The following is a 22,814-nucleotide window of genomic DNA, read 5'->3' as shown; positions in this document are numbered from 1 at the left end:
AATAATCTCAATGTAATCTACAAGATTCTCATTCTCATGCCTATAATAATTCTTGTGGTTTAATTTAAAAAAAATTAACGAACTGTCTGATTAAATTGGCACACGTTGTATTAGTGCGAGGTATACGTTCGCATATGAATGTCATAACGCGAACTCTCGGCTTCGTGCCGTGTCCGTAATGAAACCGGTCGCCGTGACGCGTCGACTTGTATTAATTAGAATGCCGGATTCGATGCCGGCCACAGATAAACGAGCGGTGCAACATTACAATGTTACCAAACAATGCCGCCGTTGGCCCGGTATCTCGACGTCGCGGTACAGTGACGTCGATATCTGCATTAAAGGAACATTTACATCTCTCGGAGAACCGGGTCGGAGGAGCTGCGGGTCCGCATCCGCGACCGGTCAAATCGCCGAATCATAGTCGAGCCTGATCTTCGCTTGTCGATTAGATGTATCAGTGTAATTAACAACAAACAATGGCCGCGAGAGACGCACGGGCTCGATATCGTGTATTAATCGATTACCCTCTCCGGTCAGGCCCCGGAGATATGCGCCGGGCCCGGCTGTTAATCATCACCGCGGGTGCGTTTGTACCACCGACGTCCATCCTTTTTTTCCGTTCTCATCGTGAGAGAGAAAGACGACTAAGCCTGAGCGTATACGTATGTACGTAGCCCTGAGGACTCTTCCGTTAACTACCTCCGTAACACGTCATTCACCTCTCCCCGCCCGCGCACGAAATAGCAGAAACAACGTAACAATCTCGTTTGCCCGATGCGAATTCCACTTCTCATGGCGACATATCGCGCGACCATCTATCGATTAACCGATTACTTGCACTATTCGACGAGTGGCGAGTTACAAGACGTGTCTCATACCTCGTACTTATAAAACGTATACGGCAAATTTGAAAGTATACTATGATATTTGATTTGTGTTTCTGAGTATCGATACCTTTAAGTTATTCATATATTTGCATGTTTGGTTTTCTAATGTTATGATACCTAATAGAAAAGAGTTTATTTTTCCATACACATTAAAATTCAAAATGTCTTTCCATTGTCTCTAAATTTCTTGTCTCTAAAATCTCACTCCAAAAAAAGAGTAAAAATCTGCTATTCTTATTCAGGAGTACAAATTTTTCAATAGTGGTAGTATTTTAACTCTTTTGAAGTGAGAGATTTCATTTTAAGAAATGTAGAGAGTTATAATGGAGAATTTAATTTATATAGTAATACATTAAAAAGTTAAATATTGTTATAAATTAAAACATTATAAAATATTAAAAATTTGTAATAAATAAATAATACAGCAATATAATATAAGTATAACATAAGAAAGCGATTGTACTTTTGCGCTCGGTATTATAATGAATCCATATATTTCTCACTAAACTAGGTCATGAGAGACGTGAGAAGCCTAAATTCGATACCGTTAAAGGAACAGAGTAATATCTACGCCGAATATCAATATTTCTCGTGCGAAATATCGATCATCGCACGCTTGCGTGTGCCTCGAAATGCGTATATGATAGAGATAGAGGGTAACGAGAGGATTATTTCGCGGTGCCCCTCAGCAGTGCGCTAGAGATCGGAATCATTAGCGATTATCGATGACCATCAATGTGGAACAGTTTGCGAGCTATCATCAATTAGAGTTAAATAATAGTCCGCGGTGTCCATCCGTTAGCTCATTCGCCGCCAACTCTACTTCCGGGAGCATCGACTACTCTTTTCCGTGACTTATTGCGGTTACTTCGAGGCCAGCGTCTATTCTCTCACTGGATAATGGGAAAGTCTCGTTTCGGCGATCTTGTATATATCGTATTTTCTTGCAGCGAGCAAATATGTCACTAGACTATTAAGCATTGCGAATAATTTGCGATGCGGATATTAATTTGAATGAGAAAGAGCATCGAGAGAAATTGCCAATCTCGCGCATTAATAAACATAAATGTCATATACTCAAAAGAAAATGTGTTTTATATACTCAGGAAACGTATATTTTGTAAGTACAATATATATATGTATTAAATTATATCTCGAGCCCCATAAATACGATATTAATTAACAAATAAAGAAAATGATTGACTCAGAGAAATCTGTTAACTATTCTTACACGTATGATGGTAGCAACATACACTAAACACGTGTTCTTCTGTATCTGACCGTAGCGAATAGAGAATGTCCAACGCGCGTCGGTCTTCACGATTCCGTTCACGGTATGCTTTACAGCACGAATCGACAAGATCATTTGATCGGTCACGTACTATTCTACGATTAGCCCGACTTCAAGAAGCTTCATTCGACCAGTTTGCTGAACAGTTAAAAGCAAAAGCAACGCGCTCCGCAATTTATATGTAATTTACAAACATTAATCAACAAGAAATATAATCTCATTACTATAATAGGTAGATTTTATCTCGCGTTTTCCGCATATTGCTCTACATTCAATTATGTGCGCTTCTATTAAATATATAATCAAACAGACAGCTTCAATATTATTAAATCATGTATACCAAGCGTTTCTTACTTGCGAATCGATCGGATTTTAAATTAATGATCAATACTAAATCATTTCAGGTGGGGCTAAAGCAATATTTGACCGGAAGACGAAATCATTGCGTTTCGTTCATTTATAGACACATGAAACACGAAACTCACGAGTATGAGGCACTTCCGCCGCGGTTCTAAGGACAGAAGAGTGCCAACTATCAGACCCGCCCCCGGCTAACAATCCGTCACTATATCTTTCTCTGTCTAGCGACGATTCCGGACGTCACGGAAGCTCAACATGAGCGAGCGAGTGAATCACCATGCCGATGGAAGGAGCACGTGGGACAAAAGATGAGATTTAATGCATGCGTGCGTACGAGAGAAAAAGATGGGTGATCGCTGAGAAAGGTAATCAACGAGCGGGAGTGAGAAAGACGAGGGGAAAAAGAGAGAAGAGGAACCCAAGAGTGAAAGAGAGAGAGAGAGAGAGAGAGAGAAAGAGACGAAGAAAGGATGGGACGAGCGGGCGAAGAGTGGAGATGAGGTCTCGGTAGTAAAGTCAACGGTTGCCGCCCCGACAAAAAACTCAAATTGATCAAAATGAGAGTTACGTGGGCAAAAAAGTAAGCGACCGCGGTGGTATAGGCACGCATTTCGTGCCGGGAGAGAGTTTAGGTAGCGAGGGCTTTGAGAGAACGTCGAAGAGAGAAGTTGGACAATGGGGCCCGCCTGCTTCGGACGATGAACAAAAGCCTGAACGACGGCCGATCATGAGATACGGCGCGGCGATCCGCGAAACGCCGACTTCCTCTCGGCGAAGAGGGACACGCCGCGCGGAAGTAGTAATCATTATCGCGTCGGTTTATGCGCGCAATGGTAAACTTTACGACCGTGTTCGCAGCGACTCGTAAACTTGGCCGCCGAACCGCCAAGTCGGGTCGCTTGTGCGCGCGCTGCATTTTTATCCCCGTCGAATCGGGCCCCCTTTTACGTGGGGGGCCCGTTCGTAGCATCTCTGAACCTCTTACCGCTGTTTTTACTAATACACTGTCATCCTTGCTGAGATTGGAACGGCTTTCTCCGACATCATGCTGTCAAAGTTGCATGCCGATAGCGAAAATTCTTAGTCCGAACTTAATCTCGAGTACAAAACGAAAGGAAAAACAGTATGAATGTACTAATCAGCTAATCAGGTTAGGGATATAAAAAAGAAGAATATTGATTCATAAGAATGTAGCTCGCGTTTCATTATGACAGACAGTTATTATGATTGTCACAATATTTAAATCGGAAAAGACGCAGGTTTATTACTTTATTTTTTAATCCAATTTTTCAAGACTACTTTATGCATTTGTTAAAATTTACTTTACAATAGATTCAAACTTTCTCTTTCAGTTCTTCTCTTTTTAGGTGTAGGTAAAAGTCGATGAGAGGATATCAACACACTAAAGTGACGCAAATTGCTTCACTCGAACCTTGCACGTTTAGAACACATCGTGGCCACTTGGGTGTTCACATCGACAAAAAGCCGTGTTCTTAGGATTAATTTCCTCTCTGTTGCGCGAGAAGCTGCGGTAATTCGCGGCGCAATGAGAACGAACGCGAACGAAAAAAGGATGTACGCGGTTTTCCTGCATCGCGCAAATCGACGAACGGTCCTAACCGCGCCTTAATGGGTGGAGGTTTATGATACTTCGCGGAAGTCGACGATCGATAAATCGATATTATGATCCAGTAGAATATCGTTGTTGACGATAGTTACAGCTGGGGTCGAACATCGAGAAAAAAGGAAGAGAGACCGATCGAGAAGCGGCCGAGAGACCGTTTGACTATTACGACGCTGAATAAATTGACGGCGGAATCTACAATATAATATGATTTTCAGAACTACGCGGAAAGAAATGTTGTCTCTGCATTTTAGATTTGTACACAATAGAAATTTTAACGAGAAGGATTTGCTTATACAATTGCAAAAGTTTATGCCGCGCTGAACATCGAAAGTAATTTCAGTAGCGTTAATTAATGTTCCGTTGAGTCGCGTGACTTTCTCTCTCTTTCTTTTTCTCTAACATGGACATTTAATTAAGTTAATTAAAATCAAATTAATTACACGATAATTTTTCATCCTATAATATTTAAATTATTTTTTGCGCATTATATAAGCAAGACATTATAAAATAATTTTAAACTTTTACTAGTAAAAAAAGAGAATATGTTAAACAATATTTTATAACGATTTAGATCTTTCCCCGCTGAAATGTAAATATTACATCCCAGTGATTATTCCGAGCAAGATACAAATAATAATGTCAATTAATTTGCAGTATTTTAGCATTAATCAGATAGTTCTCACGCAAGTAAATAAGAAAATATGTATTTACTACATTGTTTTATTAATATATTTAATGAATAAACAAGCAGTACTATTGAAATTAGACCGAGTACGTATCTTCGCCCAAATCGCAAAAGTGGAAAATTCGAAACACGGCACAATTCGACCCTTACCCTCGGTAAGCTAACGACCGCGAACTCGCACCCGGAGCGATTAAAAAGAAAAAAGGAAGAGAATGTCGGAATGAAATCACCGACGTGATGAAGTCGTACGGACGATTAAGAAGTCACCAGAGAGACACGTGCAAGTGGACCTTAAAATATGGTTGCTTACGAGGCTGCGAGGGTTAATTACCTCTGTCTTTCTCTGTACGCGCCCGGTACAATAATATATTAACGCGTTTAGGCACGGCCAGTTAATCCCGAGGAACTGCTCAACGCACCGTTAAGCACGCTTGACTCGTTAAGTCGCCTAATATGTACCGTCGCATACGTGAGATATCCTTAAATGTGATCATCGCCCAGAGGAACGTCCTCGCATTTCATGTGCTCGCCCCATTGTAATTACTGAGTTTGTTCTCTTCAAATATAATTAACATTCGATTTTCCGTGACAATTACGTGCCGTTAGCGATCGTTAGTTGTGATTGGAAGTTATTCATCTCGTGTAAGTTTCGTATAAGACTGTAAGTGTAATAAACCTCAAATACATTTAGCTCTCGTTTGTAGATACGTGTAATCGGGAAGTGTAATTAGGCACCTTGTATCGTAAGTGCGAAAGAGTATAAGCGCTTCTAACGGCTCTCATTTTACTTGTCCACACGATTAAGGTTATAACATGACCGATTTTAGAACGCTGATCCGTATCGTTTACGAGTAGATCTCTTGTAAATATAGTTGGCTTGAGATATCGTGACTAAATGAGATAATTGTAGGAGATAATGCCACGCTTGAAGTAATAATTTAAACATATGACGTAATGTAAAGATAGAAAATTATTTTTAAATTAGTTTTGTATGAAAAGGCACACGAAATTTCTTTTCAATAAAAAAAAAAATGATGATATATTTTATCTCTTCTTCCCAAAAAGATTCTCCGTATTTTAAGTAATTTTAATATATAAAAATATCGTATATGCATACCAAATACAGTAATCTATCCTTAGTCACGCGTGGTCGTTTTTATCACACGATGAGATCGTTCCGGAAGCGCAACTCGATTCGCCTTTTCGTTGGTATTTGCATCTATGGAAATAATTCCCATGATTCGCCGGAAACATATCAGATAAGAGACTGGTGGTTTTATCCCGGTCACATTAGCGGACTAATTAAAGCACCGTAAACAATGGCCGACTCGGGAGGGTTTGTTCTTTCGTCTTGCCAGAACATTGAGAACATGCGTGAATAGGTTTACATATAAATATATATTATATACATCTATCGAATATTTTAGAACCAAAGAAGTTTCTCCATTACAAAAACAGAAAAGGAAATAATTATTTTTCCAACGCGTTTAGTAATGTCGATTAAAAGATTAGAGATAAAGTAATTAGAAGTAATTAAAGATATTAGTAAAATCTTATCTATTAGTCAGTCTTTTCTTCTTTTTTTTCTCAAGCACATTTTATTCTGAGATAACTTTAATTCGAAACTTATCTGCCGCGTGATTTAAATTACAATGATAAAAATGGTGTTTATTCTTACTTTTATATAGAAAAAGAATGCCATTATTACAGAGAAAGAATTTATATCCACACATATTATTTTACCACTGGGATTTTTTATACTATACAGTACTCTTTATGTAATCTTGAAATGTATTACGTTAAGCCAATCAATGAGCATTTAGATCGTTATAGAGAAATTATGTTCATCCTGGATGTATGTATTTAAGTATACGATAATATTATGTACATATATATATAGTAACCGTTTCTATATGTACGTATTGCCTTTGTAAAGATTGAAAGCTTACAATTAGTTAAGGATACATAAAAAAAAATCAGGTTATACGTGACGCAGATATATTGCCAATTAATAAGAATGTTTTGCTCGCTAATAAATGTGCATTCTCATCGTAATAATGACTGACAAAGGTGTCGACATGCACATGCTGTTATTATCACTAACCAATGGCGATGGATAAATAAACGCATCCGTAAAATTTTCATTACAAAATATAATGCATATAAAATTGCAACTATATATTTTGCAATATATTGTATTTTAATTAAATACATGTACATTTATATCCCATTTGATATTTTTTTCAAGATATACAATATTACATACAAACCGTTCAAAAAATTTAACGAACACAAAGATTTTCAGCTTAATAGTTCACCATCATCGCTCTTTACTTACAACATCGTGTAAAAAGAAAGCGAGTGATTTTTAAACGTACAAATTGCGTATAGCTTAGATCGTGACCACGATGGAGCGCATTGATCCATACATACAACGCGGCTAATTGATTACACATTTTGTTAGATGAGCTAACTTGTGCTTGTACTGCAATTACATTGGCAAGAGGCCAAGGATCTTTGTATTATTATGATCGGTAAATCGTTAGGTCGTAAGATATTTACTAATAGCGATTGCCTCGTTTCAAATTGGAGCACCGCATGGGGATAGTATGATTAATTAATAGCGACGCGTTTAACTGAATGACGAATTTCAGTCTCTATCTAGATAACGTTGACAAGGGTGTAAGATCATTCTCATGGCCGCGATCGTGCCCGCGACTTGCGTTCCATCAATCTTCGTAGCGGCTGTGCGAGTTAACGTGACGATATCTCTGCTCGTAACTTTGCTGCAAATTTGTACGCGTTGCATGACGACAGGCGATTTATTAACTACAACGAAAACAGTTTAAAAACCTTGAATACAGGCCCATAAAAATTCATGACGATCCTTTCCGGAAGACCAAAATTAGCAATACATTTAAATTAATAAGAATGATGATATATTTAAAGTGGTACGATATTAAATATTCTCGGATATTAAAAAAAAACGTTATTATTATAGAAGGTACGTAAGAATTTTCTGTCGCTCCTCTATTCCTTATTTAGATGATTATTCAGATATGTCAGATGAAAGAAAGATAGCTTTTTACATCGCTATTTTTCAACACCTGCTTCCATAAGAACTTCGTGCATAACCATTAGAAGTATTTTAATATAATTAAACACAGCGTGTTTAATTTCAGTTAAAACCACATCCGAGAGAGCGTCATAAATGCCATAATAGCTTGTATATAAAGGGAGATGCATGATCTGAATATCTAATCGTTTGCATATTATAGTCAGTGCTTAAGGAATAGAATAATGAAGTAAAAAGTAGGCGTGAAAAAACCTGATTATCTTCTCTCTCGTCTTATTTCTACGGAACTAAAAATTAATGATAAAATTATTGCAAGTACGTCGAGAAAGAAATCTGAAGCTAAGTTTAACAAGTCACGCTATAATAAGCAAAATAATGATGAACTTTTAAATTTAATAACAGTGATAAATAGAATAAAAATATTGTATAATACATACAACTATATTTTCTTCTTTCCAAAAATATTTACAATATTTAATTTTAAAAGTTTCAAATATCGTAATTAACAGACATTCCATAAATTAGCCACACGATTCTAAAAGACTATCATGCCTAACAGATGTATTGTGAAGTTTAGCCAACGTAGCCAACAGGTCTGTGATTTTGATTATTCATTATTTAGAGAACGGTCGACGCGCGGCTGCGTCGAATTAGCATACGTTGCATAAACTACGAAATAACATGATCATGCACGCACGCACGCACGCATGGCACGCAACGGCATACGAGAGGCGAAACAAGCACAATTCATGCGACAAGGACAGGACGAAGCATACAGTTTCTCTCTATGTGGTGAGACATTAACGTTGTGCTTTATCGAAGCCGCTCATCGTCGGCACATCCGGATTCAAATTACGCCGCCTTATTTATGCTTATGTTTATTTATCTAGTTATTAAAATTACATTAAGCGTCTCCTAACTAATTATGTCGCTCGTGAAACGAAGCCTTCGAGGAACACGAGATGTAGGTCCGGAAGAGGTTATTAGGCTCAACATGAAGAAAAAAAAACGAGACGGCGCAAAGAAAGCAGATCCGAAGGAATCACGAAATGATCCCGAGGACAGATTAGTTTCTTCGAGCGGGGCAATGATCTCTTCCTCGTTTCGTTGCTATGGCACTTGGCATTGATAATTGAATACATTAATCTCGTTCTTTGTTTGGAATTATACCTCAGAAAATATCATAGCTCTTTGTCAAGAAATAATTTCGCTTCGATTAATTATCGCGATGTTGACGGATCGAATATTATAATTGAAAAAAATATATAATTTTTCGTATATAATTTCGAGAATGAATTATTATCCGTGAATGCGACGGCAGAGTGCTGCAAATTATTGCGACATCCGAAGACTGTGCATCGTCATGCGACTCGTGAAATCATAGTGCTTTCCCGAGATCTGGCGGCGATGAACGAAGGCGTCCATGGTTCTCATTTACCATCATCATTACCATTATACAAGCTCCATGACGATGTTACGTGGTTTAATTTGAATACATGAGGCAGGAAGCGGCAAGTAGCCACGGGGACGTGTGTCGGTATTAGGCACGCATGTTCCTGTGTACACTGTCATTATCTTTACTTAAAACGACCCATCCCGGTCTCTGACTATATATGTTACTATCACCCTGATGCTGACTCATATAATAGTGCGAAACTTAAAACGACCTCCCGCGCGTCTTCTTTCAAAATATCATTACGTAGCGTTGCTTTCCAGTGAGATTTTACTCCGAATAAATGTAACAATCGTCAAAATTAAAAGATGGACTATATTCGCACACTGAGTGAGAAGTTTTTGGTATTTGTAATTTTAATTGCGCGAAATATTAGGTTAGAAATTTAATTCTTATAGATATTGCTTTTATTTAGTTTTATTTTTATATTTATTACTACTATAATATTATTATAATAATTATTATTATATATATATTTTAATAAATAAGCCAAAAAGAATATACAGTTGTATTCGAAAACGACTATAATTTTAATTGTTTTTCAAGAGATAACCATATCTTTTTTTCTTAATGTGCTTTCATAGTCGTTTTTGGGAATAATATAAAACTTCAATAATTATATATTATTATTACTAACATTATGTCAGTAATAACTATAAAAATAGAGTTCATAATTATAACATTTTATCATGCAATTAATCCAAAATATCAAAAACTTTTTTCAGAGCAATATAGCCTATCTAAGCGTTACGATTTTTGCCAAACCCAACATGGAAAACTGATGATACATTCAAAATAGAAAACATTTTTAATATTAATGAAAAATGTGTGACATTTTTAATATTTATATGAATGCAGTGAAGATTTACATATCCATGTAACTTTCTAAACAACAAATAGATTGTATTGAGTACAGTTACCTTGGTAATTATTACAAGAAAGTAGATGCACTCATTATGTAAATTTTCTGCAAATTTTAATCTTTTCACATCATCTATTTATTTTCTAAAATTAATATTAATATTTCAAATTTACGTGCATTATTAGACTTATATTAACACAGAATACTTTGCTAAAGCATTAAACGACTACAAACAACGATGAAATTATAAAGAAACAATAAAAATAAAAATACCTTGGTAATGACAGAACAAATAGTTATTAGTAAAATGCAAACTATTCATAGAATATGAACATATAATAAAATTACATGCGAGTGCAATAGAGTGCAACATCACAGATACAGTTACACTGTTGCATAAAAATTTCCCTCAATCCCGTTTAAATCGCAATTCGATGCATTATGCGATAAATATGCACCGATAAATCGTCCATTCATCTTGTTGCGCGTAAAATCTCACTTTGATTATTCAAATTATATACTAATCGCGCAAAATCATCTCACGAGACAATGACGCAATTAAAATGCCGTCGATGCGTGCCGGATTCTTAGGTGCCAATTAATTTACGCACGCGTTTTTACACAATGTTGCTCGCGAATTATGCAGATTTTACTCAACGTACAAAGAAAAGTCGGAAGATTTCCACGCGAAGAATCGCGTCAAATTAAATGCGTTGGCGGATACATAAGTGAGAATAAAAATGTTATCTTGTTGAAACTATTATACGGATTGTAACTTAATATTCGTCGAATAACACAACTGTAAGTAAATGTCATGTGAAATCCTTAATTGGCTTTGACATGCTTTCCGCGTCTGATTTAGCCGATCCAATCGACGATATTATCATCATCTATACCGAAATTTACTGAATAGGAAAGGAACAATTTGCATACGAACATATGGCATGCGAACCGTATGAAATTCTAAGCGGCATGCAGGTCAAAATTGCAGCAGGATGCGGGAACCGCAGTGACTGGCCAAGTAATTTAAGCAAGCTGAATGTCGGCTTAAATGGGCTTACCGGCATGATATTCCCGTATTTTTCAAAAGCATGTTTGATCGGTTCTTTTATGAACCTCAATTGTATACTTCGATATTCGGTATAGGAACGGTCTCTTTGTAATCGAAAAGTAAATTATCCTGCTCCAGTCAATCACAATAAGTTTAGAGTAAACAGGCATCGTGAATCATTTTTAATATAACAACCGCAAACAAAAAGACGTAGTATGAAAAGAGATATTATACATGGAAAGAACGATTTTGCTAAAGTATCTAAAAATTTAATTGGATAAAGATCTGAAAATAATTTTGTCGGACCAAAAAATAAAATTACGTATAGGAATTTCAAATAAGCAACTCTGTAAAAAGTTTTGACGTTCTAATAATCAGCTTTGAATATTCTACATAATTATTTTGATGGACCAATAAAATTATTTTCAGATCTGTATCTAAACTTTTAGATATACTTCAGCAAAACCTTTCCGCATATGTCTATCTATCGTAATCTCTCCCTCCCTTCCTTCCTTGCCTCACACACTCTCTTTCTCGCAGTAATTTTATTTTTATTTCCTTAAGCCATTCCTTGTAACTTCGGCTGTCTTACTATTACTTCATAGTTTAAGAAGTTCTATAATACATAAAGACTTCATTCACACGATTGCAATGTAAGTGAGATAGAGGGGGAGAGAGAGAGAGAGAGAGAGAGAGAGAGAATCGATTATCCTCGGATTTTCGTAAGTCGCGAAGAATCCATAATGACGTGGACCAAGTACTTTCACAATTCTATTGGAATCCGGCAATCGACGTTCTCGCGTGTCGTCCTTTACATTCCTCGCCGATGATCCAGAACGATCCGACTTCCCGTGGGGTAAATCACAGAAGCTGGCGCAATCCGCGCGCGCGTATTATTCTGATTCACGCATCTCTCAGCTACCGCACATATCGTACAATACACGACGGTGCATCGTGCAAATCGCACGAGTCATAATCGATAATCGTGAGAGAGACCATTTTCCGTTCGATCAATCTGGCGTACGTTGAGGTGAGCAACGTCATTATTTCATTACTTTTGCTGGAACGAAGGACGTGCACCGCGTCCCCTTTTGCAGAATCTCCTCATATAACGATTCTAAGTACGGCTCACCGTTTCTCGTTAACATTTCTAACATTTTAAAATGGACACTTTATCGCGCGTTTTCAGTCCGAGACGGTCGATTTTGTCGAAGGAATAAATTCACTCGAGAGAAGACGAATCAACAAGATCGCGGGATTATGCAGCTTGTCCTTTTAACTCGTATACGTGCCGCTGCTTCAACCTAGACTGCCAATCGTGCGCGACGGTGAATTAGCATATGCGACCGCCAAATACGGCGTACGACTCAGCAACGGTACGCCGACAAATGCAATGAATATGGTGATTTCCATCATTTATCCGGCTAGGTGCAAACGCATCTGCCGCGATCCTTGGAGCGAGACGCAACGCGCGTACACGTCACGATCTCGCGATGTTGGAAACGTTATTGAAATTGATTCGTAAAGAGAACGTATTCTCAGAATTCGGATAAAAAGGATTTTTAACTAAATCTTATCGACTTTTTTTTTACTTTAATTTTAATATAAAGCTGTATACTAAATTATATATATATAATCAATTTCAAAATGTATAAAAAATGTAATTATAAGATACTTTTTACAATCTATTATTTCGTATTTATTAAAGACTTAATTTTATATTTTATATTTGGTATTACTATTATAAACCTTAGTACATTGAATTTTTAGCCATATTTAAATTTCTAGCTACTTTTAAATCTTCAGACAGAATTAGAAATATTCAAACAACTGGTTAGCAATTTAAATAATGTCTGAATATTAAGTCATTGAGATTAGATAACTACAGGTAGAAATTTAGAAAAATGTAGTTAAAAATTAACTGGCTAAAAGTTCAAACAATATTCTAATTGTCTAAAAAAAATTTAGACAATATAAGAAAATGTCAGCTTTTGTTTTAATTTTAGGCAATTTTTCACAGCGAAATCTGTGCAGGAAGAAATAATTTTGCTGAAATATCTAAAATTTAGTTGGATACAGATCTGAAAATAATTTTGATAGATTAACAAAATATAATAATTATGTACAAATCTGAAGAATGATGAGCAATGCTGCAATCAGTTGGAAAATCCTACATAATTATTTTGAGAAAACATTCAATTATTTTCAAATCTGTTTCTAACTAAGTGTTAATTTTCGTTCCCGCAGAAAACAGATCTTGAATTTTATCAAATATAAGCAACATATGTTTGAAAGAGTCTGCAATAAACATTGCCTCGTAGTTTTCAGCTACAAACAGGTAATCTGTGAATACGAGTATACGTGTGAACATGAAGTTTACATTCTACAGAGCGTGCGTGGTGTCTCTACGTGTCGGTACAGCCTGGCTTGGCGCATTATCTCGCTGTGCAGCGTACGTGCCATGATAGGTTTCATTATGAGAAGTACGTTTCCTTTTCCGAGAGACCTAAGGCGGCAAGGTCGTCCGTGCACCTCTACTTGAGCTCTTGACGAGCGGTCGCATCCGTTCGGTACATCCGTCATCGACGCGAGAGATCGTATCGATCGCCCCGCGGAACGTAGTAACGATGCGAGTCATAATTTGCATGTCGCGTCCAGCATTGCTGCGTTGTAACGAAGAGTTATGGCGCGGCATCGGTAAAACGCGGGACAGGGATTAGTCGTGATTACGATCGCATCGAGTTGCAAGCGAGACGTATCGATCGACGCCACATTTGCATGTCCTTCATGTAACATTATTATGTTTTTTTTTTAGCAGTGCGGCTGAACACACGAAAAAGTATTGAGATATTACTTCTTAATATTGGAACTGGATCTTTTTTAAGTTTCAATTTAAGTCATTAAAATATATTTTGTTACTCTATTGACTTTAAGTAGTAAAAGTACAGAGTCTTAATAAAAAATATTTAGTTATCACAGTTTCTTGATCTTTAGATTTTGGATTTTTCTTAATTTGTTAAAATATATACGTTTTGTTAATCTATACAGTCTCAAAATACAACTTTACTACTCGTATCACTTTGAACTGAAAAATCAGATTTATTTGGAAAACTTAGCTTCTTCCTCCAATGTTTTGATTGAAGAAAGAATTCATAAATGAGAAGTGAAAATTCATAAATGAAAATTGGATTTAGGACATATTATTATACACAGAAAGAATTCCGATATTCCTAGGCCTAAAATAAGGTGAGGAAGTCTGGCGCGTGTCACGTCGCACGAGTGATTTGTCGTCGCGTGTACGTGAACAGCCGGCTGTGCTACACACGTGCATGTGTCGCACCGTACGCGTGTCGCGCCAGGGCCGAAATGCATCTTCAGCAAGGGTTGGAAAGCCTACGGGTTCCTCGTACATCCTAGAAGAGGAGCGCTAAACGACAGCGGAAGAGAAAGGGAGAAAGGAGACACAAAGCGGAGAAAGAAAGAGGCAGAAGTAGCCACGTGACCCTCGCACGGCCCTCCACGACAGAATCCTCCCGACCCAACCTGACCTATCCAAGGTGAGATTTATCCATTGGCTTTACCTGCCATGGGCTCTATAGGTACCTTTCTTACTACCTCTGCCTATCTACTAGGAATCCCCGCACTGCTATTTCCCATTCCCGCGAACTGACCTCTCTATACCTACCCACCACCCACTCGTACGAGTCACGTATCTCAAGCTTTTCCGTGCGACGAGTTCGTGCACCTCTCAAGGTAACAGGTAAGATCTTTGGAGCAACAATCGCATCGTGCGTCTAAAACGACACGACATTGTTAAAAATACAATAAAGCTTGCCGCCATTTTAATCAATTTTTTACTTTAAATTCAAATAATTTATTCAGATGATTACTAAGTTCGTATATGCGTAAAATAATTGTAGTTTCAGTGAAAAATTCCTTTCTCGTGTTTCCTTTAAATTTTCATATTAAAGAGACTTTCCTTTAAAAAGAATTACTCATTTGAACAGATGTTATTGAAATTTGCCGTCAATTCATCAAATTTATCGTAAGATACAAACGCAAGTAGCGTTGAATTAAGTTTGCATGTCAAAAACCGGCAGTACTTTCCGACTGGTCCACTCAAGTGACGGGTTCTCCAACAAGTCACGTGTCGACGATCGGAAGGCAAGCTGTGTATGTCTCAACGTAATAATCGGGATTCGGTGTGCTAGCCTGAAGCGTTTCGGGCAGGTTACAGCCGGGCCTTAATTCGAGGGTCGTATAGGGTATAATCGGAAACCCGACAAACAATGCAAATAAGGAGGCATCATGCCGTGCTGCCGGTGACGCAACGCAAACGGTTCAGACGCTTCCGGCTTCTTCTAGGAATAGCGCGGGTTTTTCATTAAAATCATATCATCGTATCATCACATATTCGACCATAGCAGTCATGTGCACGCACATCGATGATTATTCCAGACAATCTTCATGAGGCGACTCTGAACAATGGCAATTCTGAAATATAGCTAATGACATCTATGAAGTTAGCACCCTTTTTAAAATTTTAATATAATTGATAGAGTCCGAGTTCTTCTATAAAGAATTCTAGAAATTCTGGAAATCTTGTATAATTGAGGTGATTCTAACTATGTGGAAGGTATATAGAACATCGTTAGTATTTGCACGTTCTTTTCTTTACAATTATTTAGAATTTATTACCGTGCAACTCGCGCATGACAGAATGCCAATCATAGATTAATTAAATTCGTCGTGTACAAATTCTCAGAATATTTATTGCGACAAAAGACTTTCTGTTGTAAGCAAAGCATGCTCCGATGTCAAGATTTTTCGGTACGATCAGTCATATCCGCCATTACTTCAGGTTTCCTGGAATTCCGGTTTACGATTAAAAAGTACGATAAACGATATAACCGTGAAACTATTTGCATATTCAAAGTGACTAATTATATCCATATAAGCAAGATTTTATAATAATGTCTACAAAAAGTTCTAATGTATAAGACATAATTGTCATAATATCCCTAAGAAAAGCACACAAATAATTACTAGTAGCGTACATAATAGACATAAAAAAGTGAATAGATGTAAAAAGTTGTCTACATCATGTATATTATCATTTGTTTGCACTAATATACTTTACTAATGTTACAGAAAAAAAGACTATTTGTAAACCAACCACGGTATGTTCAAACATAAGCAAAAATATTGTAAACTTACTTTAAAGATTTTAGTCTCGATTCGATTAAATTTGTGTTGATGCAAGTATCACTTTACACTCAATTCAAGATTTGCTAATCTTGCATCGTACACTCACATACACAACACTAATTCAATCAAATCAAGACTCAAATCTTTGAAGCAAGATTGTGCAATATTTTTGCTTATATATGAGCATATGGTGGATTATCTTTTTTCTGTGTAATTTCCTGGAGAAATTATAAAAATAAATAAGTCAAATTTAAGGTGTCTCTGTTGAGTACTAATTTTTTTTTTATTATACACGCAACTTTTGCCTTGACTGCACGTTATCCGCTGAACAAATCCCATTTGATAACGTGTCTTTATGTATTCATAGTCATTGTGCGTATTAGCCGTGCAAGGTACGCGCTTCCGGCCGCCTCTTTAACACGTCGGCTTTTTATCTTCGAGCCAAGCCTTCGTTTCTCGAGTGACGCGAGCGAGAGATCGCCGATCGATAAAAGCCGTTTCACTCGTACGGCCGTAGAGACTCGGGCCGGGCAGTAAAGATAAATATATTATTCGGTCGCGATTAATCTGGCGCGAGTCAATAAATGCGATTTTATCCGTCATCGATTGCCGACGTCGAGCAGATCCCAACGAAATGCTAGCTGATACAGCGCTCCATCGATGCACCGGTCATATCGGTATATATACATTTCTTTTTTTTTATATCAATGCGACTTTATGCAGCAAATCATAAATTAATGACATGCGCGGGTACCAGCATAAAACAGAATGAGAATAACGCGCGCATTCGGTTGGGTGATTTTCTAATTGGACGCTGCGACTCAATTTATAATAGAATAATTAATTAGTATGCTCGACCAATGACCTAAATAATCTTGAGCTAAGACTGCAACTATCGCAAGTATGTGCATCAACGTGAATAGTCATTTGTCAATATTTATACATATATCTGCATGAGCGAGCAGCTGCTGCTTTTTAGAATAAATGTAACAAGGAATGTGAAAATAATCGAAAAGTTTCAGTAGCATACAAAAATACTCAAGCGGTAAAACACAAGCGGCAAATAAATCAACATTTTATATTTGTTATATACTGCCTATGTTATTGTACCTTACGTATTTACACTATTAAATTGATAATGTCAAACTGTACCCAATTTGACTAATTTTTAATCACTTCTATAGATCGCCATTGTTCTCACTCAATGTATGTCGTTACTTTAACTGAAACAATAGATTTGAGACTTTAATTTAAAAGATGTATTACATTCAGTTTATTATTACGGAAAGCTAAGAAACTTTCAAATACATCAAGAGGAAAATGACTACCTAAATAACGAGATCCTTCGAAGGATTGGGTTTTATTTAAGAGAATGGACTTCGCAGAATTTTCGTCGACACGTTCGAAGCTCGAAGATCACTGATCACGAAGCGAGTAGCGCGAGAGGGATCGGCGTGTACCTCATGAGTACTTTTACAAATCGGGAGGCCGGTCTAATTTTCCGCACGCGAGTGATCCGACGGCACTCGAATGCACTTGGACAGAAAACGCTAATGAAGGATGGAATAGGACGGTTCTTGGAGATAGTTAGTGAAAATTATTATGATGAAAAAGATAAATTCAATGAAGGTTCTAATCGCAAATTGTTATCGACGTTTGTCGCTCTACATCAAACAAATGTAACTGTAGTTGAATTATGTACAAATAAACGAAAACGGATGATTAATTATTAACATACGTCTAAAGTATTCAATAAAAAATTATTTTAATTCTACTGATATGCTATTAGAAGCAAATATATGGTAATAAATATTTTATTTGTATAAACTTAATATAAAATAATTTAAGTTTTGTGAAAATGTGTATATTTGAATAAATATAGCTTATTATCAAATATTTTTTTATATTATAAACATTTAATAAGTTTATTAGAAATCATACATCTTGCGCCGCTCATTGATCAATAAGCGGTAAAAAGGCGTGACAATCGAAATCAATGTAGAGGAGGTGTTCGAGAAAATTATTATCATCGTGCATGCGCATTCTGAAAGCATAATTTTCGCTGCACCACAACTCATCGACGTGTGATAAAGATTACGTAGGTATAGAATCTAATTACGCCGATAAACATTGTTGCGCCGATACACCTGCTCGTAAATAACATAGAATCAAACGTGTATCAGGTTACATCGTAATATACCCGGACTAGCAGGGAACAGGTCCTTGAGCCCTGTGAAACGTGTACCTGGGACTGCCCATACTCTACGCGCACTTTCATCAGGGACGAGATGCGGAATCATCATCGTTGATTATGAATACCATTAAATGGAAATAGATATAATCAAAATAATTTATAATTCTCAGAAACATTAGATATTAATTTTTCGAATAACCCCCTCTTATTCTGGATATTGCCAAACAGCTGTACAGCACGGAAAAAACAATCGTAACTGAATTAACAAAATACGTTTGCGGTTAAGCTTTTGATAGAGATAAAGAATATAGAATTTCTGATTATTATAATCAAATATTTAGGTTTGCAGAATCGAAACATTTAAATATAAATTTGATTAATATAGTGATAATCAGTCAAAGTTTGTAATTATTATAATCATAAGGAAAAAAAAGTTGGATTAACGCGATATATGTATATGGTTGTTGAAGTATTGGTAGAACTAAATAGAATTTATGGATATCATAATTGAATCAAAAATAATATATGATATTTCAAACAAAAGTTTTGTTATTTTCACCAGAATTCATGCGATCAAATTTATTCAAGTATTTTAACAAAAATTATGGTCGTTTATATTTCATTGAAGTCTGTTGTATTCGTTTCACGTTAAATACGTCTATTAAATAAAAATTTAACGCAATTATTCGATTCTTTAATGCTCTTTATGGCGATAATTACAATCGATATTTTATTTAATGAGTGTTCTCTTTACACGAGACGAATATTTGTCGATCGACTGGTGAAGATAAAAATATGTTGATCAATTTATGACTTAGTGAGCGTGATTTTTGAGTCACGATTTCAACGTACGCCGAAAATAACCATGCGATCACGCGACTACGTGGAATATTTATTCAAACAAGTATTAGAGCTAAGACGTTATCGACTGATACGATAACGACCTTTTTTCTTTCCTGCATACACAGCACTGTATTTACCAATGCATTTTTATTTAATATTAGTGCAACTATGTTGAGGAAGAACTTATCATATGGATAACCTCGATATCAGGTGCTTCAATACGAGGAATATAGACGTCACGTAATTGCCATAGATTAACAACACCGGGCGGACTAAAGCGATACGCATTTTTATCAATAGTATCAATTGGTTTCTAACTTTTCTGCTTATCCCTCTGATCTAGTGCTTATCGCAGCTAATCAACGTATATTAACAACATCTTCAATGTTATTAATTTTCAATTTATCACGTCGCGCATATCGCAGTTAATAGAGACAGCTGTGTAAAAATTATATTATGTTCTCTCGACAGAATCTAACGCCTATTCACCTTAATCAATATTTTTTCCTCTCTTATCGCGATTACCTGCTTTATTAACGCAATACTGTAAAACGACAACATCATTATAAAAATGTAAGCAATAGTAATATAAATTAATGGTCCAAAACATGTGTTTCTTGCCGAGCCTTTATAGATTCTTTGTCGAAAATTAAAGTCAGTTTTTAGCGAAATCACTTTTATGAAACATAACATGCGTCTTTTACTAACCAGCAACTATTAATTATATATATTATCACGCGATACCGGTGCGACTCGAGATTTTATCTGTACGTTGCGCGATTGTTGACGAGCGAAAGAGATATGTTACAAACGACACGTGTGTATAGCCGTAAATCGCACGTTTATCAGAAACCGGTAATTCTGAATTGAAGGCAGAAACGTGCGGCGCGTGCACCGCGGTTATTAATAAGCCGGCGTGTGTAACTTTGCACCTAATTAATAACATCCAAAGACGAGGTGAAGAAGGAGCACGTATCATAAACGAATAATTGACGCGGGCAACGTTGATTGAAATTACGCTATCGACGTCTCGGCATGGAAATTACCGTTAAAGCGATCGATAATGACTCAGTTATGTGTTAATGCCCGATACCGATTCTTAAATTCGGTTTTAACATAGCTAGCACTCGAACAAATTTTACGTTCGCATTGACCAGATAACGGATCATTAACGAGTATCGATTAATCATCGTCATGATGACGATGAGAACGTCGTAACATCTTCGTAGTAATGTACACAATGCCTGAGTATTTTATACGTTAATACAAGATTATTGTGCGTTATTTTTAGAAACAATATAAGTAATATCGGATGATCATGTATCATTCCAGATGCTGAAAATAGCGTCTTGAACAATAGTCTATTCTAGTGAAAAATACAAGCACACGTCGCGATTCTACCTTTTAAAATAAATTCACCCTCTAAATTTAATTCCCAAGTTCAATTGGCACGCGTTCCGTGCACAGAATAACAGGAACGAGATGCATTAATGCAAAATCCGGTCGTTTCAGATAAATCGTTCCTCGCGATGGGGGGGCCACATGACCCGATACAATGCCATGATATACACTGTTTCCGTGAAAAGCAACAATGCAACGCGGGGGTGTCGAGAATGCAACGACAGACTGCACTGGCAGCTGACAAGCATAACGTTTTCCACAAAATGCTTGATTCTTGTCGTTGTTTGTAGTGATATGTGAACAAATTAATCTACATTTAATCAGATAATTCTGATTGTTTAACATACGTTCGCGATTCAGTATCGATAATAGCAAACTGTTTAACTGTCGCGCAATATTCTCTGTTAATTGAGTGAATCGAGAAATTGCGATAAAAAGATACTTGCTTATATTGCGATAGAGAGATACTTGCTTATATTCGCCTTCAAATTGATATGCTATCGCTTGCATTTAATAATGAAATAACTGCTTTTGAGAGAGAGAAATAATAAGTAAAATTAAGATTTCAGTTCCTATTAATAACGATTGACGATTATATTACGTTGATTTATACAATAGCTGTATCGTTGTTTAAAAAATTTCCGGAAACAATTAATTGAGAGAATTAATGACACAATGTGTACAAAATTTGATAACCTGTCATATAAATTAAAAATTAATATTTAATACAGTGAAAAAAAATTAACGGAGTAATTTCTCCCTTCCCTCCTTTCATATTAAGCTTCATAATCGCAAATTAACGAATCATGGTGACTGTGTATACATATCTTAGACTCTAACGAAACGTGTGTAATCTAATTGACACTCACCCGAAGCGCCTCGAAGAGGTCCCGTAGGACTGCCGCCGGTAGAAACACCCTCGTCTTCGCTGCTACTAGTACTAGCTTCACTGGGGCTATAGCTTCGCCTACTAACGTCTCCCCTGGTGATTTTCTGGCCGCTCGTTCCGTTGTTGTTGTCATGCATTCTACCCTGAAGTCTCTCGTTCATAGTCCTCACGCGCGAATGCAGCCTTTGCTGCTGCAGAGAACCAACAGAGAAGTCGAGCGGCTGATCGATTTCCGATTGCACTTGCGGCTGATGCTTCTGCACCTGACCACATACCGATCCGGCCACCAGACTTTGCGGTTGAGAAACCTGTGCGATCGAAGGTACTTGCTGTTGTTGCTGCTGTTCCTGCTGAATACTACTGGGCGGACTCCACCACTGATGCCCGCCTTGAATCGATCTCCAAGCTTCTATGGTGTTATTATTTGTAGGACTTGTCTGCTTCTGCTTCTGTGTCGACTGCTGGGACTGTTGCTGTTGTTGCTGCTGGACCATAGCAACTTCGACCAAGTTGTTGTTTTCCAGCAGACGCATACTGGGGGTTTGCGTCATCGATACTGGTAGAACGAAGGGGGGCAGTCCCACCGACGGTGGGCTGGGTTCCTGACGTTGTCTGTAGGTAGTATGATGATGGTGCTGATGCTGCTGTTGTGGCTGACGATGATGTTGCTGCTGCTGCTGCTGATGTTGTGGAGAACTCACAGGCACTACCACCGGATGCGGGAACTGCCGGACGGTTCGCGAGGCCTCCGCGACCCACCGGCGCACCGCCTCGCCGTCGAGACCCGCCAGCCCTGCGGACTTTGATTTCGACTGGCCTCCGGGCGATGATAAACCCTTGTCGGGTATCAAGCGGGACAGCGCAAGGACCCCGGTGCCCGCCACCGCGACCCTGGGTCCCGAAACGCCCCCGTAGGCAGTCAACGCCGCGAGATCCAACGTGGTCACCTGCTGGTTTCTGCTCTCGACGAAGGATCGCACCGTT

At 37.4% G+C, this 22,814-nt stretch overlaps 1 protein-coding gene across 1 annotated transcript in view; it reads right to left on the bottom strand.

Annotated features, from left to right (window-relative positions):
• Nucleotides 1-22,381, bottom strand: part of LOC108772185 (POU domain protein 2) — a 136,062-nt gene extending 113,681 nt beyond the window's left edge. The window contains exon 1 of the mRNA XM_018537675.1: nt 21,811-22,381. Within this exon, the coding sequence (XP_018393177.1) occupies nt 21,811-22,381 (571 nt within the window). The remainder of the gene's footprint in view (nt 1-21,810) is intronic.
• Nucleotides 22,382-22,814: the final 433 nt, after the last annotated feature.

Source organism: Cyphomyrmex costatus, unplaced genomic scaffold, assembly GCF_001594065.2.
Source record: "Cyphomyrmex costatus isolate MS0001 unplaced genomic scaffold, Ccosl1.0 scaffold18, whole genome shotgun sequence".
In the NCBI taxonomy this organism is placed as follows: domain Eukaryota; kingdom Metazoa; phylum Arthropoda; class Insecta; order Hymenoptera; family Formicidae; genus Cyphomyrmex; species Cyphomyrmex costatus.
This window is presented reverse-complemented; position numbering and strand designations above follow the sequence as displayed.